At 47.6% G+C, this 27,868-nt stretch overlaps 1 protein-coding gene across 3 annotated transcripts; it reads left to right on the top strand.

Annotated features, from left to right (window-relative positions):
• ASB9 (ankyrin repeat and SOCS box containing 9) lies at window positions 1–27,377 on the top strand. 3 transcript variants are annotated; one of them, XM_038586865.1, is made up of 7 exons: window positions 1–408; window positions 7,828–7,907; window positions 16,210–16,317; window positions 19,331–19,481; window positions 21,171–21,305; window positions 23,324–23,580; window positions 27,158–27,294. In XM_038586865.1, exons 1-6 carry the CDS (start codon window positions 318–320, stop codon window positions 23,545–23,547), a joined length of 789 nt encoding a protein of 262 aa, XP_038442793.1. In that variant the 5' UTR covers window positions 1–317; the 3' UTR covers window positions 23,548–23,580; window positions 27,158–27,294. The 3 variants fall into 3 exon arrangements, with proteins under 3 accessions (XP_038442793.1, XP_038442791.1, XP_038442792.1); XM_038586863.1 differs by having other exon boundaries at window positions 3–408; window positions 23,324–23,515; window positions 27,158–27,377; XM_038586864.1 differs by lacking the exon at window positions 1–408 and adding an exon at window positions 617–677 and having other exon boundaries at window positions 23,324–23,515; window positions 27,158–27,377.
• The last annotated feature ends 491 nt before the right edge of the window (window positions 27,378–27,868 follow it).

The raw sequence follows: 27,868 nt of genomic DNA, 5'->3' as shown, positions 1-27,868 counted from the left end.
GGGAAAGGACGTGACATCAGCAACTTTGCCGACTTGGGGCTGGGGGGCCCGCTGTGGGCTTTGGCCGACCTCCAGCCGGCTAGGTGGAGCGTGTGCGTGCGTGTGTGTGTGCGCGCGTGTGTGCCTGGGCGCGCGTCCGTCTGACCACAGGTAGTGCTCGGATTACCCTGCCCATTCTGTGCTCTGCTGTTCTCTACCGTCTGAGCAGGACGGTGCGGCCGAGGCTCCGGAATTCCCAGCAGCAGAAAGAACATGGAATTTGGACTTTCCTGAGCAATTGAAGTGGAACACGGAGGTTGCCCGGCTCCGGGGGCACCATGGACGGCAAGCCTCCAGGCGGGACCAGCAAGTCTCTGAGGCCGGGAGGCCCGCCCGACACCAGGCTCCTTTCCAACCCGTGGATGGGGGGTGAGTCCAGGGGCCGTGGGACCAGAGCGCGGGGAGGCTGGCTAGCGGGCTTCGAGAGGAGAGGGCGGGGTGGCTCCGGTGGCCCCGCTGGGGTGTGTCCCCGGCTTGTCAGCCAGACATCCTCCGCTCGGATCAGGGGGTACACCTCCTCTGCGGAGTCCTGGACACCATCCGAGGCCAAGTGGCACAGTTTATTCACCGGTAAAAACTTCAGCTCCGAAGAATGATCCTTTGTGGGCCAGATGGAGCCCGTATATCACATCGGAGGGGTAAAACTTCTAATAGGGTATTTTTACTGCCGAGACATTTATCAAAAGGTCTCAGGTATTTGGCATTTAGGCGGGGCTGGGTTTATAAGTGATGTCCCAACACTGAGCGCTGATCGATTCACTGTAAAAGGAGACTTTTTCTTTCTTTCTTTTTTTTTAAACTTCAGAGAAGCATCTTACAGGCGTAATTCTCACCGGTCGGGTGGTGTCTTTGCTAACTGTAGAGTCTCGTGCCTCTGGGCAACTGTCATTTTTTGGTGAGCATCCAGCAGGTGCCTGCTGACTGAAAGGACTGTAAAATGGGTCTGAGCATGAGGCTTCAGATTCATATTGTTAGCAAGGCTGCCCACGACACGGGTCTATCAAAGGGGCAGTATGCAGGGACCCAGCAGTCAGGTAGGACTCACTACTCTCCTGTGGCACAGCTGCTGAAAGGGAAAACAACAGAAGATACAAAATACCACATGCCTTCCCTCCGACTAACTGAGCAGACAGGACTGCTCATCCATTCATTCACTATCCAGTTTTGCTTCTAAAAGGAGCAGGGCACTCGACAGATAGGATCTGGATCCCCGAAGGCAGAACTGGATTAATCAGATTTTTTGAGCACAAGCTTGGAGTAGTAGAAAGCAGCGTGGCACCAAAAATTACTTTTAAAAAAATGAATGCGATAAATGTATCATTAAAGCAGCAAATTATATTTCCAAGTTCAAGTGGGAAAGAATCAGTAACCTGGATGAGTTCCACATGATTATTTTACACCTAAGTATTGTTTATTTTTATTTCCACTCGTGGGAGGGGGGCGGCCACTTTTCTCTGATTACGGTTTCTAAAGGTCCTAATCCAACTCCATGTGGGGCAGGATGGGTGAGTGGGGGTGGACAGGTGTCCATATGCTAAAGGGTATGGTGCTTCGAAACTGAACACATTGTCACAACTAGAATGCAGAGTCTTAGGGAATCTGCTGAGGACAAGTTTGGAGAGCTCGAACTCAATAACAGAGCTGCAAAGGCTCGGTGGAGTTAAGCCTTCATAAAGCAGGGAATTGGGAGCCATCGATGGTTCTGGAGTGGAGACCTGGCAGTAAGGAAGACTGTAAGTAAATGAATCTGGTGGCCATGTTCAGGATGGATTGTGGGATTACGGGAAATTCTTGCACGAATGCCCAGGTTCTCCAACTCTCTCATGTGTTGGTGTCACCCAGAGGGTTTGCTCACATGCAGATGACTGGGCCCCACCCCCCAGAGCTTCTGATGCTCTTGTAGGCCTGGGTGGAGCCTGGGCATATGCATTCCTAATAGGCTCCCGAGTGATGCTGGTGGTGTTGTTTGGGGCTTTGAGAACCAGGCACTCACTATCTAAGCATGGGGCTTACATTTGGATCGAGCTTTGGAAATGACAGAGGAAGGGGAAACAAGGGTGACAGTTTCAAAGGAAAGAGCAATCAGGCTATGCTGCTTGATTAAATATCGGGACTAAAGGAGGGAAGGCAGCTGAAACTGTAAAGTTTTTAAGCTTAAATGAATGGCAGCCAAGGGGGTTGGGAAGCCGAGACCTCTGAGTGTTCTGCGGGGGCTGTGCTGAAATCCTGGGAAAGGAGAGCTTGTCTGATGGCCCAGAGCAGAGAGCCATGGATGGAGCCCCGGGCCAGGCCTGCAGCTGAGCATGCAAGACCGGTGAGTTAGAGAAGCAGAAAGAGATTTGGGTGTTGTCATTTCCCAGGAACTAAAGGATGAGAAGTTTCCAAAGAAGCAGAATCACACGGGCAGATGGCAGGACACCTCGGCTCTCCTGCCTCCTTGTCCTCTGCACCTGACTGGCCAAGTCCCCCTCACCTTCTGCACCCGGCCCAGCCGCTGCCACCACGAAGCCCTCCCAGACTCTCTGCCGCTCCCTTCCTGAGTGGGGTCCAGCTCCCACTGCTTTGCGTCAGCCCTGCCCCTCGGGCGCAGCCTCAGTTCTGGCCCAGTTGCATTTGTTTATGCTTCTAAAGTCCTGACCTTGGTGAGGTGTGGAATGTGGGCCCCTCCGGAGCGCTATTTCCGCAGGGCCATGCCGGGGCACAGCTCAGGTGAAGCGTATCCCCTGGCACAGGGCCAGGTCAGAGGTTAACCAGGGCCCAGGTGTGCTTCCTCTTGGGGAACGTGGCTGCTCCCTTTCTCACTTGCAGGTCTTTCTCCGCCTCCTCTGGACGAAGGGAGGAAAGGACGTGCAGATGGCAACCAGCTCTTCAGAGAGATTTGTTCAATGATTCAGTCCTCTGCCAGGAGCCCCCCCCCGCCCCCCCAAAAAATGTCTTTTTCTTTCCCTGAAAATACCATGTTATGGGTTGAATTGTGCCTCCCCAAAAGATACGTGGGAGCCCCCACCCCCAGTACCTCAGAACGTGTCCTTGTTTGGAAATGGGGCTGTTGGAGGTGTCATCAGTTCAGGTGAGGTGATACTGGAGTCCGGCGGGCCCTAATTCAATGACTCGTGTCCTTAGAAGAGGGGAGACAGGGAGAAGGCCTTGTGGCAGCAGAGGCAGAGATTGGGGTGACACGTCTAACAAGCCAAAAAGCCCCAGCAGCGCTGGACGGCTACCACCTGAAGCTAGAAGAGGCAAAGAAGGAAGGATTCTTCCCTGGAGCCTCTGGAGAGAGCATGGCCCTGATGACGCTGTCGTGTCTGACTTCTCACCTTCAGAACAAGATGGCAAGGAATAGATAGTTGAGGCCCACTTGGTCATGGCGGCTCTAGGGAGCCCATTCGTACCTATTCATAGAGACTTTGGAAGAATACACGGAGGCAGAGACTAAACACCACCCAGAAGCCCCTGAGCAGGTGTTTGTAGAGAAATTGCTTTCCTCAGGAGATTGAGGCCACCCTGTAGACAGTGGGCTCCCATCGAAGACAGGTGCAAGCAGGCATGGAAGGGCCGCAGTCCCCCACTCTCGTGGATTTTTAGATCCCAGGGTGAGGGTTTCTGTGGGGACACCTGCCTGCTCAGACAGAAGGGGTGATCTCTGAGGTCCCCGTGGAGAAAGCAGCCTGAGAGTGAGCCAGACAGAGAGCGAGAAAGAAGACGCTGGGCGTTGGGACTGGAGAGAGAATGACAGTGGGCAGGTCTGACTGGCCCACCAGCTGCCTCAGTGGGCCTTTCTGTTTCCGGTTTCTGACCACGAGCCTCTGTCTCTGTTCCTCCTCTTTTTGTTTGTCCTGGAACCCAACCAGGGTGCATCGGATTTGTAAACACAGCGCCCAGATCGTGGGCAGTGTTGGCGCCCAGCGCCGGGCCTCCCTTACCACATCCCAGAGGCCGAAGGCAGCCGCCCCCGCCGCCTCGGGCCCACTCAGCCTCCCTCTCTGCCCCTTGACCTCGCAAAATGTTTCTCAGGATGGAGATAGATCTATGCCACTGCCTCAGAGCTTCGTTAGTAGCTCTTTTATATATATATATATATAGTAGCTCTTTTCAGAATGTACCAATTAGCGCCTTTAAAATCCCTTCTGAAATAATGGAATTAAAAAAAAATCATTCCAGAATGCAATAAAAGTGAAATAAATGACAGACTTCCTAATGCACTGCGGGGTTGGATGGAGACTCGATCTAAAAGAAAGGTAGGTTTAATGGCACTAATTGGAGGCCTGGTGGGGCGGGTTAGGAGAGCTGCACTAGGGCATCCGTGGCGTTGCCGGAGACCCCAGTGGGCATCTCTTTTCTGGCAGTAAAACCAGTAGGCCCCGGCTGGGCGAGTGCAGGGGAAATCCTTAGCACATACTCAGGGCCTGGACGGTGTCTTGTGTGCAGATAATGGTCCTGAAGTTTCAAAGTCGGTGGTGGGGTCAGTGGAAGAGGGGATGGTGACCTCGAGTCACCTCTCCACCCAGTCCCCTACTGTGAGCATTTCCGTGTTCCGGAGGCAGCAGGTCCCCTTTGCCCTGTGTGCTCTCTTAGCAGGAAGGCAGGCAGAGCCGCTTCTGGGCTTAATTGCACATGTCGTCTGTAGCTCATTGCCTGCTTGGGTGTGGGCTCTGGACAACCCTGGAGAAACCTCTCCCTGACTTTCCCAGGCAGGAGCACATGAGATGTAGGTCTCATCCATCTCTTCAGTGCTTTCAAGAGCTAAAGAGAGTGTATGGACTAGTCCACGTGGCAAATTATGGCGTTTACTAAACCGTGTGTATGTCTAGGTACATCTCTCCATGCTCTCACTGCTAGACAAATGTTAACCTATCCCCTGTCACGATTTTAAGTTCTTACATAATCACTCAGTTGTTCAGACACCTGCTGAGGCTGACGTCCTTGTATAAATTTGAGATGAATTTTGGCTTTGCAAGGCCCCAAGTGTTTATCCTGGCCAGGAGTGATAGACAGCCTGTGACAGGCTTACCAAACTCTGGTCTGAAATGCCTTTAATTTAGAAAGGGAAGTCTCATACACTGCTGATGGGGATATAAAGTGGCAAGGCCATTTTGGAAGATAGTTTGGAAGTTCCACAGAAGGCTAAACATTGGGTTACTTGGTCCTATAGTGATTCCACTCCAAGGTGTGAAACCAAGAGAGCTGAAGGTGGTCAGACAGAGATTTGCACATGGATGTTCATAGCAACATTGTTAATCACAGCCAAGAAGTAAAAACAACCCAGGCGTCTATCAGCTGACCAATGAGTAAAAAAAAAAATGTGATCTGTCTATACAGTGGGTATTATTTGGCCACCGAAAAGAATGAGGTACTGATATGTCCTGTAACGTTGGATGAACCTTGAACCATTACACCAGGTGGAAGAAGCCAGTCCCAAAGGACCCCATCCTGTATGATTCCATTTCTATGAAATGTTCAGTAGAGCAGTGGTGGCCAGGTGTCGAGGGCAGTGAAACTGGGGAGTGACCGCTAATGGACAAGGGGTTGCTTTTGGGGAGGACGAAAGTGTCCTGAAGTTGACTATAGTAGTAATGGCTGCACTACTCTGTGAATCTACTGAGAACCAATGAATTGTACACTTTAGGTGGGCGAACTGTATGGTGTGTGGATTATAACTCAATAAAGGTGTTAGATAGGTAGATGTACAGGGTCAGTCCCCCACCACGTGTACGTGGACAACACCCCGTGCTTCTCGGTGAGAGACTGTGTCTGCTTTGTACAGACTACGTGCTAGAGCAGGGGTACAAAACCTTAGGTAGCCTTTTTTATTCCTCTTAGAGGAGCGCACAATGCTTCATTGTAAATGGAAGGAGTAATGGTTTCAAGACAAATGAATAGAAAGTCAAGCTCATTTTTGTCTATAGTTGATAATATAATTGCATCAGTTTTATGAAATCTGAACAGAATTACAATTTAGGTCCCCAATTATCTGCCCGGACTGTTTAGGTTGTCAACTCTAATTATCCGAGCTCGCTTTAAGAAAGGTTGGGGAGTGTGCCAGCTATATTTCTTAGCAGCTGAACACTTGGGAGAAAAAACGGATTAATCATTACACACATGGTGATCCATTAGGGTACATTTGCAAGTTTCTTTAAAAGCGACTTTCGGAACCTTTCTCAATTTTTGGCTCATCCTTCCCACTCAAGATTTTGTGCGGATTGTATTTTGCATTAGCACCTGCAGTGCGGAATTAGTTGTCCTTTCAATTCTAGTTTAGAGAGACACCTTCCCTTAGCTGCAGTCTGGAATGTAGGCTCCAAGCCCCAGAACCAGCAATATTTTTCTTAAGAGCATCAGGAACCTCAGAGAATACTGGGAGGACATGAAGTTTCTATCGAGCATAAGGTTTCGGAGGTCGGAAAAGCCATTTCACTTAAGGTATTCTTAATGACCCCAGAAGGAAAGCATTGGATGGACAGTGCGCCCTTAGGCTCATTCAGCTTCCTCTTACCTATAAATGCTTTGTGGATCCATCTGGAAGGATGGTAATTTGCTCCTTGGGACAGATTTTCCAGGGCACTGATAGTTCCAGATAGGCAGACCTCCGCCAACATGTGTCAAGTACAAAGTGTTCTAGTCTCCAGCTTTGCAGTTGGTAAGGCACTAGGAACTGCCCTGGCTCCCCAGGTCCCATTAGCTTTTAGGAGACACCAGTTCCTTTGCAGGCATGACTGGAACCAGAACATTCTGCTGTGTTTGTGTGTTTACCAAGCACGCAGAGGGGGAACAGAAGCAAGCTTGGAGGAACCTCCTCACCTTCTGACTTCCTGTTTGTTCCGGAAATCAGACACGGGTTGTGATGAGGAAAATTCGTCTCTGCCTCGTTCAGATTACCTCCACATTCAATTAGAGAGAGGAACACATTTAATGTGTTGGGATAGGGGTTTACAGGCTTCCTTCCTAAGAGTGTGTGTTCTTTCCATATGGTTGTAGAATAAATTTGCTGTTTGAAATAGCAGGGATTATGGGGGTGTCATCAAGACTCTGCTTAATGGCAGGGCAGGATAATGATAGTAGCTAATAGGTATTGAGCTATGGGTAAGTTTATTGCTGTCCTCACATTATAGGGAAGGAAACTGAGGCTCGGAGCCTGTCCAGGGACCCACAGCTCAGAAGAAGCCAAGCAGGTCTGAATTCAGAGCTCTCTTAACCACATTGGCATGCTGCCTTTCGGGGTACATAATGTCCCAGTTACAGGGTCAGACTGAGCTCCATGTTGTGCTTGATATTGGGACAGGAGGTAGTCCATAAATAGATACAGTTCTGTTTAGATCTGATTTCAAACCTAATGGTGTATGTAATTCTGCGATCACTTCTCTTAGTTTATGGCGCTGTTTGCTGAGATACCAGAGTTCATATTTCATGCAGGAAGCTAGACTGGCAAGCACAGCTTGCAGGCTGATGCTGATAATTAGTGATGCTCTCACTTAACTCAGTGGACCATTTGCCTTGGAAACCAGTGTGTAAATGGAAGTTCAGTAGTCCGTTATCCTGATCTACCTCTCTTGTCCTCAGTTTGGATACTGGCTGTAGTTCTTTTTTTAGCTATCTAGACATTTCAAATAAAACGTGTCCTCGGAGCGTCAATAGAGGGGAGAAATGCTGATGGGCTAATGGGACTTCTGGTGAATTGACTCCAATGTCTCCATCCAGGAAGACCCACTGGGCTCTTACTGACCAGCAAGGGTGCACCTTGGGTCTATGGTGCGTTAGCAGGTTGTAACCCGTTCCTCCCTTTCCATGTAGATATTGTGTCCGATTGGTCTCCGGTGCATGAAGCTGCCATCCATGGGCGTCTGCTTTCCTTGAGGAACCTCATTGGCCAGGTATGTGGCTTTGGGGGAAAGAAAAAGACATATTAAGCATATCCTATTGCTCACCACACCGAGAAAAAAATCAGAGTCTGATTAAGATATAAATTTTCTCTTCAGCAAAATGAGGTGAATCCTGTCCTACTTAACCATTTCTTTTTTTATCTGGAGGCTGGCATAAATACTAGAATTTAGGACAGTTCTATGCACATCGTAGGCACTGTTAGTACCTACTAGGTGAATAACAGGCAGATTTGTGCATTCAGACTGCCTTCACTTTAATCGATGGGCTGTGTTTTTGAAAATAATCGTGTGAGTAGTTTTTCTCAGGGACACGTGACAATGTCTGGAGACATTTTTGGTTGTCACGACTGGGAGCAAGGGCTGGGGGGGCGGTGCTACTGGCATCGAGTAGGCAGAGACCAAGGGCCTCTCCAAGCATCCTACATTCGTTGCTCAGGACAGCCCTCTACATCAGAAAACTATCTAGCCCCAAATGCCAGTAGCATGGAGGTTGAAAACTCCTAATGTCAAATAAATGCTTAAAAATGTGTTTTTATTGATTTTATTTATTTATTTATTCATGGAGACACAGAGAGAGGCACAGACACAGGCAGAGGGAGAAGCAGGCTCCCTGCGGGGAGTCTGATGTGGGACTCGATCCCAGGACCCCAGGATCACGTTCTGAGCCAAAGGCAGATGCTCAACCACTGAGCCACCCAGGTGCCCTGAAAATGTGTTTGTAGTCATATCATTTAAGAGGCATTTTCAGTTTTATGGAAGCCTCTAGTTGATTGTGGCTCTGCTCAGTTGGATATTCATTTCTCTGCTCCTCTAGTGTAATTTCAAGTCCACATTAATTTGAGTTTTGCTAGTTTGAAATTAATGGGAACTTCAGTGAAGATATTTTTTAAAAAGGAGTTGAAATCACCATTCAGGATTCTGATAAAGCTTTTGTTCAGAATGTTCTGTTTTCTAAAAAGGCTATAGGTCTTTTGGTGGGAGCTCTCAGCCCTTCCCATAACTATGGACCCTTTGGCAGTGTGGCAAAGTCCATGGACCCCTTCTTGGACTAGTGTTTTCAATGCACAAAACACAATACTGAGAAGACCTATCAAATTAGTAAAAGAACAAATGTGACATGATGATATCAACTGTATTAAATAAGAAGATTTTGTGATGATGCCAGTAACTATCATATTTTCTAAGTAGGTTGAGTGCAGATTTTGAGATATTTTAGATGTCTCCAGTGATCGTAATACAACGTAAGTGTCTGTGAGTCCTCTCAGTCATAGTCCTATATACTGCTATTACCGCTGTGGTTTGTTGTCTGGATTCATAATGGAAGGACATCATACACTTAGGTAGTTATTGGTGAAAATAAATGTTTTAAAATAAAGAAAATTCCAATTTCGTGGACCTATCTAGACTCGGAAATGCTCCTGTAAGATAACAACTTCTAAAGACAAATTTCAGACTACCCTAAGCCACTATCTTAAGCTGTTTATGGTAGCAGAAGCCTATTATAAATAGAAATATAGATAGTAACACATAACTCTAGCCAAAAGCAGTTAAGCTGCTTCTCAGATAAAATGAAACATTTACCTTATTTTGATAGGTTGAAAAATGATCACTGTAGCTTTTATATATCACTTATTAAATTGGACCGATATTCATTTATCTTCAGTATTTGTATGTTTACCACACATCGGATGGAGCCATTTCTTTATCTGAGCTCTATCACTTTATTTGAGCAACTTCTCTTCTTGGAACCTCAGTTTTGGCTTTCATAAAATGAGCATTTCAATAACTACCCGTATCAGATCTTGCTGGGTAACAAACCACCCCAGACCCAGTGGCATAATGCAATAAACATTGATTTCTGGCCTACGAGTCTTTGGGTCAGCCAGCCTAGGCTGGGCTTGTCTGCAGGCCATGGGTTGGGTGCAGCTCTGCCACCTGTCTCCCATTCCTCTTGGAGCCGTGGTTACCTGAGGAATTTTATTCTCATGGCAAAAGGCTGGAGCATGGCAGGGCAAGCCCAGCCATGCAGGGGTATTTCCAGCCTATTTATGTCACATCCACCAACATCCCATTGGCCAAAGCAAGCTGGATGACCAAGTCTGAAGTCAAGGATGAAGGAAGTACATTTTATCAACTATGAGGTGATGGCAAAGATGTGAATATATTACACTGCTATAGGAGAGTAAAGAATTAAGACCAAAAATTCAGTCTGTTAGGCTACCTTATATGGGTTTGTGAGGATTAACTATAAATCACCTGTTCCGGTTACCATCATCACACATGGTATTTATTCTCTGATTGCGATCTAATAACACTTTGGATAATCAAAACATAATGACAAACATGGTTGCTAAACCAAACATATTTTAGGAAGGAAAATAAGACCAAACATTCAAATGTCTGTAAAACAAAGAGAAAAGAGAAAAGAAAGAGGAAAGAAAGTCTTATTTGGCCCAAGAAGGGAGAAGTTGAATATATGATGACTATTCTTCACCATGGCTTCGCATTGAAATAATCTGGGATGCTTTTAAAAAATAACAATGCCTGGGCCTCACTCCAGATATTCTGATTTAAACTAGGGCAGTCTTCATGCATTGAAGTTTTTTTTCTTTTTTTTCATATTTTATTTATTTATTTGAGAGAGAGTAGGGGGAGGGGCAAAGGGAGAGGGAAAAGAAGAGACAACCTCAAGCAGATTCCCTGCTGAGCCCAACTTGGGCACTTGATCCCATGACCCTGAGACCATGACCTGAGCCACAGTCAAGAGCTAGATGCTTAACCAACTGAGCCACCCAGGTGCCCCCTGCATTGGTAGTTTTTTAAAAGCTCCTGTAGAACCACTAGGTTCAAGGATTCTTTTCTTATAAAAAAAAACAAAAACAAAAACATTATGACTGTAGGAGAGAGAGAAAGGCCTTTGGACATGAAAGAAATACGTAAGTTGGATTTCATTAAAATTAAGAACTTCAACAAAAGGCAATATTTGGAAAGCAAGGAGGCAAGCCACAGACGAGAAAATATTTGCTACGTGTATATATATATATATCCATCCATTTATCCATCCAATGACGGCTCATATTCCTTGTCTAAAATCAATACAGAAAATGCAGGCAACCCAACAGAAAAATGAGCAAGAGACTTGGACTGGCACTTCATAAAAAAGGATATCCAAATATTCAGCAAATGTATCAAACTATGCCAATTAGTGATCGGGGTAATTCAGATTACAAGTAAGATATTGTATTACCAGCTCCTCCCACTAGAAGGGGTAAATTTGAAAAGACAGATAATACCAAGCTTCTTTACCTGTGTAGTGAGAACATGTATATTTTCTTTATGATAATTCCTTGAGATTTACACTTAGGATTTATGGACTTTTCTTTATTGCATTTCAATCAAAATTTATTTAAAAAAACAGTAGCAGTTTGTTGGATCAGCAGAAAGCAAGTAAGGTACGGCTTGACCATGTGGTGTGACCTTAATTTGGTGGTTCTCAGTCTGGACTGCACGTTAGAATAGCCTTGAGATGTCTGGGTTAAGGTGAGGCTTTAAAAATACTGATGCCTGGGGACGCCTGGGTGGCTCAGTCAGTTAAGCATCTGCCTTTGGCTCAGATCATGATCCCAGAGTCCTGGGATCGAGCCCTGCCATCGGCTCAGCTGGGAGTCTGCTTCTCCCTCTACCCCCTCATCCTGCTCCTTCTGTCTCTCTCTCTTTCTCAAATAAATAAATAAAATCTTTAAAAGAAAATACTGATGCCTGACTTCAGCCTCCTTTGATTATATGGTAAGTGCTCTGGGATGCAGCCTGGGTATCAGGACTTTCAAAGCTCCCCGTTCCACGGCCCAGTGGAGACTGAGAGCCTTAGCAATAAGGCCTGGCTGCAAGCAGGTGGTGAAGACTGGCTTTTCTGTCCCTCGGATACAACTCTTTTTTTAAATAATTAAAAAAAATATTTTATTTATTCATGAGAGAGACAGAGAGGCAGAGACACAGGCAGAGGGAGAAGCAGGCTCCATGCAGGGATCCTGATGCAGAACTCGATCCCGGGACTCCAGGATCACATCCCGAGCTGAAGGCGGTGCTAAACCACTGAGCCACCCGGGCACCCCTCTTGATGTTGCCCCCTGCAATCCTTAAAGGGCTAAGTTACTACTGAGTGGAAACGAGGAAAGATCCCAGTGTTCTGAAACATCAGATCTTTCGGATGTGGCAGCTAACTCAAGGCTAAGTGGTAAAGAATACGAAGAAATCTCAGATCATGACTGCCTGGAAATTACAGAGGGCTAAGCATGCATCATTTCATGGTCCTCGTAACAACCTTATAGGGCGGGTACAGTTGTCCCCATTTTACACGCGAGGAAACTGAGGCTCAGAGGGATAAGTAACTGGCTCAAGGTCACACTGCTTGTTGGGTGCTCCCTGCTGAGCATTTGAACTTGGGAATCAGTCTGCTCCCCTCCCTCTGAGGTCTCCCTCCTAGGTATGAGACAAGATAGTGGTGCCATTCAGAGGATTCGGGCTGGCCAGACAAGGAACCCTTTTCAGGGAGAGTTTGGTTGTTGGCAGAGGCTGAGTTTACGTTGTTAGTTGGGTCTCCCGGTGGTTATGTCTTAGCAGGGACCTAGAAACGTGTACCGGGGTAGAGATTGAGTTTTGAAAGCCGTATACTATTATATAGAGAGTATTGAGAGAAGAAAAACGGATTTGAGGGCAAATCCTTGAAATGCCAGTGTTAGGAGATGTCAGGGGGGAAAGGACAGTTAGTGAGAGAGACAGAAAAAGGACGAGAGGAGGTGAGGTAGAGGTTGTTCAGGGAGAGCTTGGTTTCAGCCAGAGGAGGGGTTTCATGAGGTTGGGATGGATACATAGCAAATTCAGAGGTGGAAAGGGGGAGGACAGAGCAACATATATTGAATTCCACAAGGAGGGAGTCTCTGGTGATCTTTAAAAAGCAGTTTCAGTGGGATCGTGTTGGTAGATGAGAGAAGGGCGAGAAGTAGAGATTATGGGGGAGTATTTTTTTAAAAAGGGGGGAGAGGGAGCTAAGGGGAGAAGAGCATCGGATGGAAGTTTGGTAGAGGGTCAGGAACAAGGATGGGAAGACTTCAAAATGCGAGAAGAAAGTGTGGCCGAGAGGAGAGAGCTGGGGGGACACCTCTGAGGAGGTGGCCGAAGGCAAATGACGAGGTGGCGGAAGGCTGGGCTGAGGTCACGGGCTGTCGGGGCAGGCTTGGAGAAGGGAGCAGTGGAAGGATCGAAGACTAGACACGCAGAGGTTTCAGGGGTGGAAGGAGAGGAATGTGAGAAGTTCTCACATCAAGTGGCTTTGATCTCCTGGCTACAGTAGAAGGGGCAGTGTGTTTGATGAATGCGAGAAGACAGGTGTCCATGACCACCTTCCGCCCAGGGTGTAGACAATGATGTGTCCCTTGTGACAGGACAAAGGAAGAAGCCCGACCTTGGAGTCTTCGAGTTGGTTCAGGCGGCGTGCACATAGGACTTGAGGCTGGGACAGAAAGCTGCCGGGTACAGGGCACTGTGTCGTTGTGGCTGCCCTGACATTGTCCAGCCCCGTGGCCCCATCAAAAAGCGTGTCTGATCACAGGCTGACCTGAGGGACAATCGATGATAGAAAAATTAGAGATAAGCCATTTAACCTTTTTTTTGTTTGTTTGTTTTTTTAAGAAACCTGAGAACCCACTGCGGACTGGACCCTGTGTGAAGTAATGGGCTAAAAAGCACCTTACGATATTCTTTGATTCAGATTTGTCGATAATTCAGACAAATTGCCACAGTTCCTTTAAAGTGGCACTGTGGCTCAATGAGGAACTGTACATGCAGTCCTAAATTTGCAGAGTGAACCTTAATGGAAAGGAACCTCTTTGTAACGTGCTTATGTAAGGTGGGGTGAAAACTTCTTGTATTGTGACTGATTTCTTTGGCATTTTCACTTACCTGGGTTTATGTATAAGCACCCAAATGATTGCTTAGAAATGGCAGTGGGAAAGTAAGAAAAAGAAAGAAAGAGAGAGAGAAAGAGAGAAAGAAAGAAAGAAAGAGAGAGAAGGAAAGAAAGAAAGAAAGAAAGAAGGAAGGAAGAAAGAAAGGGAAGGAAGGGAGGAAGGAAGGGAGGAAGGAAGGAAGGAAGGAAGGAAGGAAGGAAGGAAGGAAGGAAGGAAGGAAGGAAGGAAGGGCAGGATGCCTGGGTGGCTCAGTTAAGCCTCTGCCTTTGGCTCGGGTTATGATCCTGGGGTCCTGGGATCGAGCCCCTCATTGGGCTCCCTACTCAGCAAGGAGTCCGCTTCTCCCTCTCCCTCTGCTGCTCCCCCTGCTTGTGCTCCCTCTCTCAAATAAATAAATGAAATCTTTAAAAAGAAAGAAAGAAAGAAAGAAATGTCATTGGTGACTAGAGGAGTACATTTATAATAATGGAACACCTAATACATAATTCCTTTAAAGGACAGTCTTCTTTCATCCCATAGTCTGTTGCACAGGGGGATATGGATTTCTTGTGTACTCTAGCAGTGTGAATGGAAGAGATTGGACAAAGATAGAGCATTGAGAGGGGGGCAGAAGTGCATCTGAGAACAAATCTTAGAGGGGATACCTCCAATTACATAATACAATTATAATGACAATAATAAAATAACAGTTCTTCTTGAGTTGGGGGTCAGTAAGCATTTATTCAGTGCTCACTGGGTACAGATGGGATGCTGGGCTACAGGTGGGAAGATTTAGTCGTTTCCCTCCCTGTGAACAGCAGGGCCGGGGGGCAAAATACCATAGTGGATGTTGGAATTTCTCATTTACAATTGGATTATTTCGAGTCTCCCAGAACCCCTCATCAAGCCAACCCAACGAAAGGCTCTGGATTCAGTATACTGAATCCTGTTGACTCCAGAGTCTGTCCAGAATTATTGGACCTCTCAAAATCGATGAGGTCACCCATCACAGTAAAAACCGACAGGACAGGATGATCAGGATGCTGATAGACTCATAGATGTCTGTACAAGTGGAAGAATGTGTGTTAGGAATGATGCTGTGGGAGGTAATTTATTGGAATGATTTTAGGCAGATTTGAACTGTTATGGGAAGAAAAGGTACAGTGTATTACCAAGTCATTAAACTAATCGTGTTCTTAACTAATGTGTCCCAAGAAAAAGAACTTTATTGTACCCAGTTTCCTCCTGTTAAGGGTAACTATTCCACGACCGGGGGTGTGTGTGTCTATGGAGCCTCTCCTGGAGTTCTTTTGATGTTTTGCTTGGATTGGGCTCATAATCATCTTAAGAGCACATTTTCCAAGGGGTTGATGAACCCCAGGGCCTTCAGAGAAGTTTCTTGGTTCTTTGGATCTTGAGTACCTAGAGTGAGAACCTAATTGCCCCTCTGCCTTGGAACTTCCTGCTGTCTGTCTGTGGGGGTTCACCTCATGCTTTGGCCCTGCATTCGTCATCTCTTGCTGTGTAACAAATTCCCCCCAACCTCAGCAGCTTAATGTAATAGACCTGTATTAGCTCACAGTGTCTGTGGGTCAGGAATCTAGACACAATTTACGTGGGTCAGGGACTCATAAGAGTCTGCAGTCAAGGTGAGGGCTCGAGACGTAGACATTTTAAGGCTTGACTAGAGATGGACACGAGTTGTAACTCACATGCCTTTTGGCAAGATCAGTTCCTCCTGGGTGGCAGTTGGCTGGAGACTGTTCTCCGTTCCTTGTCTTGGACCTTCTCAACAAAAAGCTAGCAAGTGGGAGGACAGGAGCAAGTGAGAACAAGAGAAAAGTCTAGAATGTGTATCCCTAAGAGTCAAATTGCTGGGTCATAGGGATGCATCTCGTCAACTCTAATAGGAGACTGTGCAACTGTTTCCCTGTATATCATATTATACTTCCACCAGCAGCATGAAAGTTCCTTTTTTTAAAAGATTTTATTCATTTTGACAGAGAGACTGAGAGAGAAAAAGTGCACAGCAGGGGCAGAAGCAGGGGGAGAGGGAGAAGTAGGCTCCCTGCTGAGCAGGAAGCCCAACAGGGGGGCTTGATCCCAGGACCCTGGGCTCATGGCCCAAGCCGAAGGCAGACGCTTAACTGACTGAGCCACCCAGGCACCCCGAGAGTTCCTTTTTTGTTTGTTTGTTTTAATGTCATTAGGAACACCTTACCCTACTCTCCGACTGTGAGCCAGGTTAACTTTAAAAGCATGGTCATAGCACTGGATCTGTGGCTGAAAACCCACCCTATGAAACTATTGCTTTGTACCCCTTACTCTGCTCATTTCCTCTCCTCCAGGGATGGCCTGTGAACCTCGTCACAGCAGATCGTGTGTCTCCCCTTCATGAAGCCTGTCTGGGAGGCCATCCCTCTTGTGCAAACATTTTATTGAAGCATGGGGCTCAGGTAAGTGCAGCTCACATAAATGTCTTAGAAACCGTGAATGACAAATGACGGTTCCTATCCCTTTTGAATGATTTCCAGCGTTTTTGACTAGTCCGATTTGAAGGTTGAAGAGAGGTGTTTTTCCAAAGTATTATGTCCATCAAGCTTCTTTGCTTTAGGGATAGACGAAGTACTGAATTTTTAGCTAGAAAGTAGTGGTGGTTTGAGTCTGCATCATTTTCTTGAGCAGTCACTACTAATAAATAACTGTTAGATTTCGCCTTCATTCCTATGGCTGGAAGGTAATGAAATATTATGGAAAATATGGAATATTTGGCTCCAGAGGACCTGAATAATGGTCCCAAACCATGTCTACCATTTTCTAATATTGAAAACTGGAATAAGTTACCGAGGCTCTGAGCTTTTGAGTCCGTATCTGAGAAGAGGGGGAAAATGACAGTGAAGCTGTGTAAGCTTGCTGTGGTTTTGTGAGGATTGAGGGAAGTGAGGTATTTGATTTTTACTTAGAGAATGAGAATCAGGATGGCATAATGAGATCCCTTCCCTAGGATCTCAGTAGGTCCCTACCGGAAAGTGGGGACCAGTAAGTCTTCCATTCACTACGTCCCCTCAAGGTCAAAAGTGACAGACAAGTCTGATTAGAAAATTACATATGTGGGTTTCTCATGTTCTCTCAACCTGTATTTCCTGAGCATTTGTTACATGCCTAACCCTGGATGAAGATCCTTAGGAACTTATAAATTAGATGAGGACCCAGCCAGATAAATAGGCGAATTAACAAATATCACACTCGTCACATTAATAGATAAAACCTGAAATCTTGGTGGCCTGGTACAACACAAGCATATTTCTTACTGAACTGAAACTCCAGTGGGGGTGTTCCTGGTTGGGTGGCTCTTTCCTGGGGGTGATTCAGGCACACAGGTTCCTTTCATCCTGTCACCCCACCATCTTCAACAAGTGACTTCCACATATGCTACTAGTAGTCACCTCCACTCCAGGAGTTTGGAAGGAGAAAAGATGTGGAGGGTTGTGCACAGAGGACTTTTAAGGGCCTATCTTGGCCGTGACGTATGTCACTTTTGGCCCCACATCCCATGGGCCAGAACTTGTCTCATGGCCTGGGAAGCTGGGGAGTGTAGTCTGGCTGTGTGCCCCGGAGAGCGAGCGGAAGTAGCTTTGTCGGATGCACATCTCTGCCACAGCGGGCAGTTACCAAACATTGTTTCTTCCTGTTCTATTTGGCTGTGTAACAAGCCACCACAACTGAATGACTTAAGACAACAGCCATTTACTTATCTCACAGTTCCTGTGCCAGCCAGATAGGTCTGACCTGGCCTGGTTCGGCTGACCTCAGCCGGGCTTACTTAGGCCTTGAAGGTTAGCTGACAGGTTGGCTGGGGAGGGCCGCTTCGCAATGACCTTGGCTGGGATGGCTGGGGTGACAAAATCTCTGTGTGGTCTCTCATCCTTTCACAGGCAGCCTGGCCTGGTTCCCATGGTAGCAGGGATGCCTAGAGCATCAAAAAGAAGGCAAGCTCTCATTTGCCATCGTCCCACTGGGCAAAGCAAGTCCCATGGGTGAGCCCAGGTTCAAGGATTAGAAAAGTAGTCTCCATCTCTTGATGGCAGGAATTGCATTGCTACATGGCAAAGGGATATGCAGACAGTGCGGAGAATGTGTGGCCATTTTTGCAAACCACCACCGTGTGGCAAGAGTGAGTGCTGTGATGGGGGAGAGGAAGTCTGAAGAGGCTTCCTAGGAGGAATGATGTCTAAGTTGAAACTCAAAGGATCTATTGGAATCAGCCAGTTGACTGGTGGGTTGGGGCAAGTTGTGTGCTTCCCGCCCACTGGGAAGGGCTGTTGTAAAGGCCTGGAAGTGAAACTGAGCAATTTAAAAAAAATAAATTTCAAATCGCTCCTTATGGCAGCAGAGTGGGTAAGAGGGGCCAGCACACAAACAGCCTTGTTGTCCTTGCCAGGAAAATGGGCTTTGTCCTGAGAGCAGTAGTAGAGAGCCATCGGTGAGTGCATCATCGGGTTTATATAGGGTTTGAGAAAACCCACTCCACGTGTGGAAACAGGACCAGGACTCAGGGGAGGCCTAAGGGCACCTAGGATGCCAGCTCTGGAGAGCCACTGCCTCTCAGGGTTGTTGAGCACTTGCGTGGGCCTGGAAGGGAGGGTCTCCTTAAACTTTGCACCCGGGACATCTTCTGTGCCTCACTAGTCCTGGCCTTCCTTGGAAATGGTTTGTAAGAAGGCTCTTCTCGTCTGCAGTATAGTTTCTCTTAACAGTGTAGAAAAGTTGCATTTGGCTTTGTTCTTCCCTATTTGGTTATAGCCCAGACACTGTGAAGTCAGATGTGAACTGCAAGTTTCTGTCAGGTTTCCCACGTTAGGAAAGATGGCCCCAAAGACTGTAGTTTTCTGGCCCTGAAGGACGGTAGCCAGTCTTGTATCTGTTAGCAAATTTATTTCAGCATTAATTGACTGACTATATAAATTCCCCTTTGAGCCAGCCTTACCATCTTCCTGGTTCTCTCCCTAATGAACGAATTGAAGGAAATCTTTGGCACGTATTCACCCTATATTTCTGTGAAAGTCATGTTTTAAAATAAAAAAAAAGTAACGTTAATAATACGTTCCTCTCACTACTGTAAAGGACACTGGACTGGTGTGGGACAGGTCTAGGGTGGAACATTTAAAACAAGGAGAGGAGTTTGTAAGCTATATAGGATCATCCCAACTGGCTTCAGAATTCCTGTTCCTGGGGGCGTGGAAGTGATAGAACATTCGGCAACATGTTCGGTGCCTCAGCTCATTCGGTTTTTCACAACCTTGTGGAATTTGGTTGTTGTTGTTTTTGGAATTTGCTATTTTTGTCGTCATGTTATAGCCGCGGAATGGGAGGCTCAGGGAAGTCAAATAACAGCTTGACAGGAGTGGAGGCTAGATTTGAACCCTGGGCCCCCACCACCTGCCTTCAGCCTGGCGCTCTTCTTTCCAGGTGGATGGCGTTACCACCGACTGGCACACCCCTTTGTTCAATGCGTGCGTCAGCGGCAGCCAGGACTGTGTGAATTTGCTTCTGCAGCATGGGGCCAGCCCCCACGCCGTGAGTGACCTGGCATCGCCCATCCACGAAGCTGCTAAGAGAGGTAAATCTATGGAGAATTTACGTTTTCCGCCTCTCCTTCCGCAGACATCTTACTGTTGCAAGGACGAAGCAAGCGGAGGGGTGGTTTTGAGGGACCTTTTCTCAGTGTGAGGTCCTGGGACCGGAAGCATCCGCCTGGCCTGGCGTGCAATTGCAGACTCTTGGCCCCCACGCCAGACACACAGAATCAGCAACTCCGGGGTGGGGCCCGGCCATGCGTGTTTTGTTTAGCAAGCATCTAGGTGATTCCGATGCACAGAAAGTTTGGGAACCACCCTTTCGGAGCATCTGGAAAGTTGTTCACTGCTGTAGTTCTGGAACGGGGTCTGGCACATAGTAGAACTATCCATGCATATTTGTGGAATATACTGTTGAACCCATGACCCCGTATAAATCCAATTATTTTGTAAAACACCCTCTACTCTTCTGTTTTCGGGCCTTAAAGAATATTGTCTCGGGGCCACCTAGGTTTTTTAAGTGAAACACACTTTGGATTTTTGGAAAATAAGGTGCCATATACGGCTGGGGGTAATTCTCCACGCCTGACTCTATCGAGGTATACCTGACAAAGTTGTATTTCTTTCGGGTGTACTAACATGATGACTTGATAGACACCCACATTATGAAGCAGTTGCCACAATGAAATTAACGAAAACACAGTTACCATTTTTACGTGTGGGGAGAACACTTAAGATGTATCCTCTTAGCAAATTTCAAGTATACAGTATTGGTATTATTGCATAATGTTGGACATGAGATCCCCAGCACTTACTCAGCTTGGGGTAATTCTTTTTTTTTAAGATTTTATTTATTTATGAGAGAGAATGAGAGAGAGAGAGGCAGAGACACAAGCAGAGGGAGCAGCAGGCTCCACGCAGGGAGCCCGATGTGGGACTCGATCCCAGGACCCCAGGATCACGCCCTGAGCCAAAGGCAGACGCTCAACCGCTGAGCCATCCAGGCGGCCCTGGGGTAATTCTTTTTCATAAAGTCACAGCTTTCCCGATATTCTTAACTCGGACACAAAAAATACAATGGCAAGTTTTGCTTCCCCCCAGCGTCCATTGCCGCCGTCATCCCCATCCTGACCGCACGCTGCCAGTAGGGTCTTACCTCCCCGGTGGCTTTCACAGAATGGCTCCCCAGTCCTATTTGACCGAATCCATCCGTAGGATCACAATCTCCCAAAGCATTGACGTTTCTTCTTCAAGAGATGCGTCAACTCAGCATCTTCCCCAGATGCGTGGAACTCAAATGATTTTATGCAAAGAGGAAGGCAGAGGAGCGATGTTTGAGGTGTGGCATTGTAGCCCGAGCAAGAGCTTTGGTTCAGCTTTGAGCAAACCTGGGTTGCCAGACGGGGCCCCCGCCAGTCGGGTTTGGCAGCTGCTTGTCACCTCTCCTGTGGCCGCGGTGGCCTGCCTGGAGCTCCGAGGCTGCCTCTCGCCTCCTGCAGGGCCTCCCCCTCCACGTCCCCTCGCCTGGGCCGCCTCGTCCCCCCCCCCCCCCCCCCCCCCCCCCCCCCGGTCTCTGTGTCTGGCATGGTGCAGCTGACAGTCAGCCCTGGGCTGGAGGAAGTAGCTTCGGGTCCGGGGTCCGAGCGAGTGGAGGCGCACAGCCCACAGGGAGGGCCGGGTTTCCGGGCCGACAGACGGGGCTGAAGCTGTCTTTGCTCTGTCTTGGGCTGCAGGCCACGTGGGGTGCCTGGAGACCCTGGCCGCGCACGGGGGCGATGTGGACTACAACATCAGCCACCTGGGCACACCGCTGTACCAGGCTTGTGAAAACCAGCAGGTAGCCTGTGCCAAGAAGCTGCTGGAATCAGGTAAAACTAAAAGCACACGACCAAAGGAAAGGAAAGGAAAGGAAAGGAAAAAGGCAAAAGGAAAGGAAAGGAAAAAGGCAAAAGGAAAAGAAAGGAAGGGAAAGGAAAGGAAAGGAAAAAGGAAAGGAGTTTATTTTTTATGTATTCTTAAAATATATTTATTTTTATTTATTTTTAAACATTTTATTCATTCATTCATTCATTCATTCATTCATGAGAGACACAGAGAGAGAGAGAGAGGCAGAGACATAGGCAGAGGGAGAAGCAGGCTCCCCGCGGGGAGCCCAATGCGGGACTCGATCCCCGGAGTCCAGGATCACGCCCTGAGCCAAAGGCAGCCGCTCAGCCCCTGAGCCAGCCAGGCGTCCCTAAACATATTTTAAAGCTGTTTGCATCCTGGGGAGGGGGCGGGGGTGGGGCACGCAGAGTGTGGGCCAAGGAGGCGAACAGGATAGGGGTTCACAGTGACTGGGTCCCCGTGGGGAAATGTCTTATGCTGTTTGCACTTTCGTTCTTTCACGTGTGATGAGGATAATGATGCCAATCGGATCTGCTCCCAGGGTGGTCCTCGGTGATTCTCTGCCCCCCTCCCTTCCCTGTCGCCTCCCCCCGCTGCGGCAGGTCACGCTCTTAGCCCTGGAGGACTGGCAGGGCTGCTGGAGCACGGCTGCTGGAGCACGGCTGCGCCTCCCCCCAGGGCCTTCCTTGCCAGTTTGCCTTGATTTGCAGATTCCACCTGCCTCATTTTTAGCTCATTGGAAATGTTGTTTTTCTCCAGAAGGCCTGTGGAGCGTCCTTTTTTTTCCCCCACCCCCTGCTGTTGTCCAGACCCTCCTTCAACCTCCGATGTCCGTTTTGTCACCCCTGTAATTACCTGAGTCCTGCTTATTCTTTACAGCTCCAGTAACCCTTCCCTTGAATGCTTCTGTGGTTCTTGTTGCCTTCCACTCATGTGGCAGCCATAGCCGGGCATTAGGAGCTTCATGCTCCTTCTCTCTCTCTCCCACCATTCCTCCCTCTCCCCCGATGCTCTATGTAGATTTAAGCTTTTAGGAAAGGGCAGGGTTTTGCATCCCTCACAAAACCAAGAACAGTACCAGAACAACCCAGTTACAATTTGTCGAGTGGACGCAGGTTTCCATTTTACTAGGGGGACAGCAGCTGAGACAGAGCCACATGTCCCCACATGTCCCAGTGGGAGCCAGCATCCGGTCTGGGTAGGGATTTGTAGAGTGTCAGGATGGAACTGGCTTGGGACGGTCCTAGAAATCCACCTTACTCCCGAAGAGGAGGACTGTGCCATCTTCCCCGTGACCTTGGAATTGGCCGCCCTCACCTAGGAGATGCCCTCTTTGCAGTTTAGATTACACAGTCCCGGGTCCCAGGTTTTATAGCAGTGGCTCGGCGTGTGAGTGTGGCTGCGTGGTGTGATAGATGAGATTTCACTGTATGAAAGTGAAAAGCCTCACTCGCAGCTTGTATGGCTAATACGTACACACTACAATGATGCACGTGCGGCTTGCATGCCTCCAGCATTTTTCTCATATGTAGCATACCTATGGCTAGCACTCAAAGGCAAATTTTTTTTTTATTAAAGATTTTATTTATTTGAGAGAAAGCGAGAGAGCGCATGAGCCAGTTGGGGGGTGGGGAGCGGCAGAGGCAGAGGAAGAAGCAGGCTCCCCCTGAGCAGGGAGCCTGATGCAGGGCTCCATCCCGGGACCCGGGGACCACGACCTGAGCTGAAGGCAGCTGCCCAACCGACTGAGCCACCCAGGCATCCCCAAAGGTGACCTCGTATGCTGCATAGCTCATGTTATACCTTTAGTCACATTGTCAAATGGCACTTTCCCCGTATTATTAAATGGAATCAAGTCGTGTCCCATTGTTTTCCAGGATTGCCGTGCCCACTATAGAAGTCCCTTTGTGAAGGAATTTGAGGCATAGTGCTTGGAGAAGGGGGACGCTTGGGCTCAGCTTCTTGGCTGACTGTGTTATTCTTGTGACTGACTGTTTAGGTGCAAGCGTGAACCAGGGCCGGGGTCTGGATTCCCCTCTGCACGTGGTGGCCAGGGCATCCAGCAGGGAGCTGGCACTCCTGCTCATGGACTTTGGAGCAGACACCCAGGCCAAGAATGCTGAAGGCAAACGTCCCTTGGAGTTGGTGCCTCCCGAGAGCCCTTTGACCCAGCTTTTCTTGCAGAGAGAAGGTGCTTCTTCTTTGCCCGAACCTAAGCCCTAATCCATAGCTCTTATGGGCTGTAGCAAGAGGCAGGTACTTACCAAGTTCTGACTTCCAATACTATGTGAAAAATTGTTCTCGGCTGTCATCAAACGTGGAGAGCTGAGATTATTGAGTATTCAACAAGGTATGGTACTGGTTATGTGGAAAAGAACCATCTGTTGTGTGGAATGTAGGAGACCGGGTGTTTTGGAGGATCTAATATTCATATATGAGGTAGGCCACCTTTGAAAGGATTAACATAGTATTGACAAATTTTGATATTAAAGTTATCTAAAACATGCTATGGGATGATGCAATAGAATCCTCTTTGGGGTTGTTCAGTGCCCCTGGGACGCCTTACTGCACTATGGACGGGCCACACTACTGAGAAGTGGGTTTCTGGGGGGCAAAAATGCTACTCATTAAGTGCTATAAGCTACTCCTTTCAGGATTTATAGCAGTCTGAAGGCATTTGTTATTGCAAGTCTGTCAACACCTAAGTCCACACCTCCGCAAATAAGAACCAGTCCTTCTGACCCAAACAACTAAACATTGTCATTGAGTGCTGTGCAGGGGGGTAGGGCCGTGAGGTCGGGGGTGGGCTGGGGTGGGGAACAAAGACCCCGCAGATGGTATTCATAATTGTCCCTGGAAATGGAGAGCAGCCAGTTCAGGACCTGCTTTTTTTTTTTTTTTTACTAGAATGTGGACTTTGTTAAGTTTTCGAGGTTGTGAGACTTTGAAGCAGGCTTCCCTACCAGAGGGTTCTGATGGCAGGTTGTCTGGTTATCGCCAGCCTGCATGCTGAGAATTAGGCCTAGCTCTGTGCAGAATTGTAAAGCAGCCACAGAATCACTTCATCCTCCCACTCCAACTGCTCAGGGTACTTGCAGCCAAAGCCCTGCCTTAGGGGCCCCCCAACAAGGCCTGTCCCCTTTGAGCAGCGTCAGGCATAAGGAACAGTTCAATAGAAACCCCTTTAGGTTAAGCAATGGGATAGTCACCACTTTAGGTTAAGCAGTGGGATAGTCACTGCATTTTGATGATTTGTTTTTAAAAAAATCTATCTATATAGGGCCTATTTCTCCAACAGGACAGATGGCACAATGCTTGGGGCCCATGATGTGATTAGGAGCGCACAAAGATGTTTTCATTTCTTTTAAGATCCAAAGGAAGAAAGGGATAAACTTCAACCTGGATTATGTTTGTCTGTATACCGACACAGTCATAAAATACAACTTTTTAAAATTGGGAATGAGATCCACAAAAGCAACAGCGTCTCCTGGCTTTCTAAAGTCACAAAGTCATGTGTACGCACACACTCACATGCGCACACGTACATGCATATACGTGCGCATGTGCGTAAGTGTACCCACACATATATAATCCCTCATCCCCTGCCTCAGTAAATAATCCCCTTGGATTTTCAGATTGCCTCCACTGACTCTTCCCTTCCACTCGATTTCCAAAGGCCATTCGTTGGCACCTACATTGCCCTTGATTCCTTTAACTCCCATTTTGGTGACAGTGTGGTCAGTGATCCCACTGGTTTATAAAATGTCATTTGCCACTGGAGAGAATCACTGCTGCTTTGGCCTCCATGCGTCATTTTTGGGGTTTTGGTGAGGTCGCCTCTCAGCAGTCTGGAAGGCCACAGGAAATGAGGCCAGGCAAGTGCAGGGAGCCAGACCTGCAGATTTAACACAGCAAATTCTGTCTCTGGATGTCCCTGCAGAGGAGTTCAGGATTACCACCCCACCGGCCTTGGAAAGCATGTAAAGCAGTGTTTACTCATGGCACACAATGAAAACTGAAAATGACTCTCAGCCCAGCATGACAGGAGCCACCCTTGAAAGCACTTTGGCTTTAAAGCATCCTGAGTGTTGCTGGGGGCGGGGGCCTGGGGGGGAAGAAATCGAGACCAAAGCAATATGCCAATTCATAGATTAAAAAAATTAGCTGGTTTTATTACTGAGTAAAGGGAACTGCTTGAACACTTGCAGGTGCCAGTAAGTGGCTGCAGAGCTGTAGTGGGTTTCCGGCTCTATTTATATGGGATTAAGGCTACAATTGTGCATCATCCCACTTCGAGGAAATGGCAGATATTCAATCCGTATCAGTAGTTGCGCTGCTTACGCTGTCGTCCTGCTTTTCTGCATTGCCCAGCGTTTATCATTACCTCCCACGGTTGTCCCTGACAGTGTATCTAGTGCACATGTCCTTCAACTTCCCCAGTGAGATGAAATTTAGTTTAGTTTCCCACCCTGTAGTTTTGGCAGTTTGTCCATCTGTGTGCCTTGGGTACACTGGGAAGCAGCTCGTCAGTATATGCCTTGAGTCCAACTACCGTATCTGGAAGGTGCCCTAAATCCCAACGGGGGCCTTTTGAATGTGCTGTCAGGTCCCCATTGACAAGACTGCATTTTGTGTCTTTGATGGTGGAGGTATCTCTTTCCACCTGTCCTTTGTGCCTTCACCCGAGAGCTAGGCAACCCACCCCACCCCGCAGCTTGTAGGAAAGCCGAGGCCATACTGTATCCTTTTGCTTGTTTTCTCAACTTTGGCTCCACAATAAGATGACCTGGGGCACAAGCCTTTAAAAACTCTTGTGCACACCCCCTCCCAACATTAACTGAAGCCACAGCTCTGGGGTGGGACCCAACAGCGTGCGGTCTAAAGCTCCCCCTGATAGGTGATTCTGAAATGCAGCCCGGATTGCAGGGCCACTGCTCTATGGGATTCTTGATGGTATATAGCTTTGCTTGTGTGTGTGTGTGTGTGTGTGTGTGTGTGTGTGTGTGTAATAACCAAGAGAGAATTCCATTTACAGTTTGGTACAGGCGGTCAGGGGTGGATAGGAAGTCCTGTCTCATCCTTCTACTCTCTAATGGGGTTTCTCAGCCTTAGCACCGTCAACAGGATGTCTAGTGGCCTCCCTGGCCTCTACCCACTAGATGCTAGTAGCCCCTCCCTCCAAGTTGTGACAAACAGAAGTGTCCCCCGACTTTGCCATGTGTCTCCTCCTTTTCCCCTCCACCCAACCCCCTGTTGAGACCCACAATCCTAAACTGTAAAGTCTTGGCTGGTTACTTTTCACCTGTGAGTTGAAGCATTGGGTTAGCCCTGCGTGCAGAATAAAAAACAAATATGACTTAATAAGATAACATACCCTTAGGCTTCACTGATAGCTCATTATATTTGAATATCTTAAAATTGCTAAATTATAAACACGCATCTAGAAATGCCTTTTTTTGGAAATACCTTATTTTTTAAGGTAAAATACAAGAAAGCTGTGAAACATGAATTTTATTTGCATCATTGGGAATTTTGTGTGGCTTCATAATTCCAAAATTAGCTGCCTTCAGCCTCCATTAGTGAGGCTGAGCTTTGATTTTTTTTTTCTTCCCGGCTGTTCTAAATCAAAACCTAACAAGCTCATTTCAATTAAATACCAGCGAAGAGAGAACGTGGCCTAAAAATGCCTCCTTAGAAACCCAGAACATGGTCTTAAGCAGAACCACGTTATTTCCCTAGGACAGTGTTACAGCTCGTCTGCTTTAGAAGGAGAGGAGAAGTAGCCTTAGATCAGTGACACCAACATGTGGCTTGTCTTGCATTCTTTCTCCAGGGCCACCTTCTCTGCTGCAGCTCTGTCGCCTTAGAATCCGCAAGTGCTTTGGGACCCAGCAGCATCATAAGATCAACGGACTGGTCCTCCCAGAGGAGCTGAAACGGTTTCTCCTGCACATGTAAATGTGCCAAGGGGATGGAGGCACACACGACCCACAAATATTGTGGAGTGTCGTGGCCATTGGCATTTTAAAATAAACTCACGTTTATAAAGCTTGGCCAGTTTTGTCAATTAGATTTTTATTTTTGGTGGAAACACGCCGGGTATGTTTGTATTATTGGTCGGGAGGCACTGAGGCCTTTCCCCCTTCCCTAGATCACAGCCCTTGTTTGCACGTCTCCCACAGCCCAGCGCTGAGCCAGGACCACTTCATGCACTACGTCTGCCATCACAGGGGCCCTGCCAGGTAGGCACCTTCCCGCCCCTTCTCCAGGTGACACACTGAGACCCTGACAGGTCTCTTTGTCCCGGTTACTCGCAGTGAGTGCAGGGAAGCCAGATTCCAGTGTAGGTTTTCTGGGGCTAATCTGGGGACTTTCGAGTGAGGCAGATTTTTCAGACATTACTATCTTGGCTCCGTCCGTTACATGGGAAGGAGGATAAAGAAGCAAGAGATTTGTTTGTCTACATCTGACTTTATTATTTTCTTCAAAGCTTCCCGGTTCTTGTGACAAAACCACTAGCGCCGTAGTAGTGTGGGGCCATTTC

The sequence above is a fragment of the Canis lupus genome, chromosome X, assembly GCF_011100685.1.
Source record: "Canis lupus familiaris isolate Mischka breed German Shepherd chromosome X, alternate assembly UU_Cfam_GSD_1.0, whole genome shotgun sequence".
NCBI classification, from domain to species: Eukaryota; Metazoa; Chordata; class Mammalia; order Carnivora; family Canidae; genus Canis; species Canis lupus.
This window is presented reverse-complemented; position numbering and strand designations above follow the sequence as displayed.

What these genes read in the sequence shown, in the direction of transcription:
- ASB9 (XM_038586863.1), top strand. Translation starts at nt 318, where the DNA reads ATGGACGGCAAGCCTCCAGGCGGGACCAGCAAGTCTCTGAGGCCGGGA. An exon ending in TGAGGAACCTCATTGGCCAG is followed by an intron (nt 7,908 to 16,209) that starts GTATGTGGCTTT and finishes CCTCTCCTCCAG; the next exon opens with GGATGGCCTGTGAACCTCGT. An exon ending in TATTGAAGCATGGGGCTCAG is followed by an intron (nt 16,318 to 19,330) that starts GTAAGTGCAGCT and finishes TCTTCTTTCCAG; the next exon opens with GTGGATGGCGTTACCACCGA.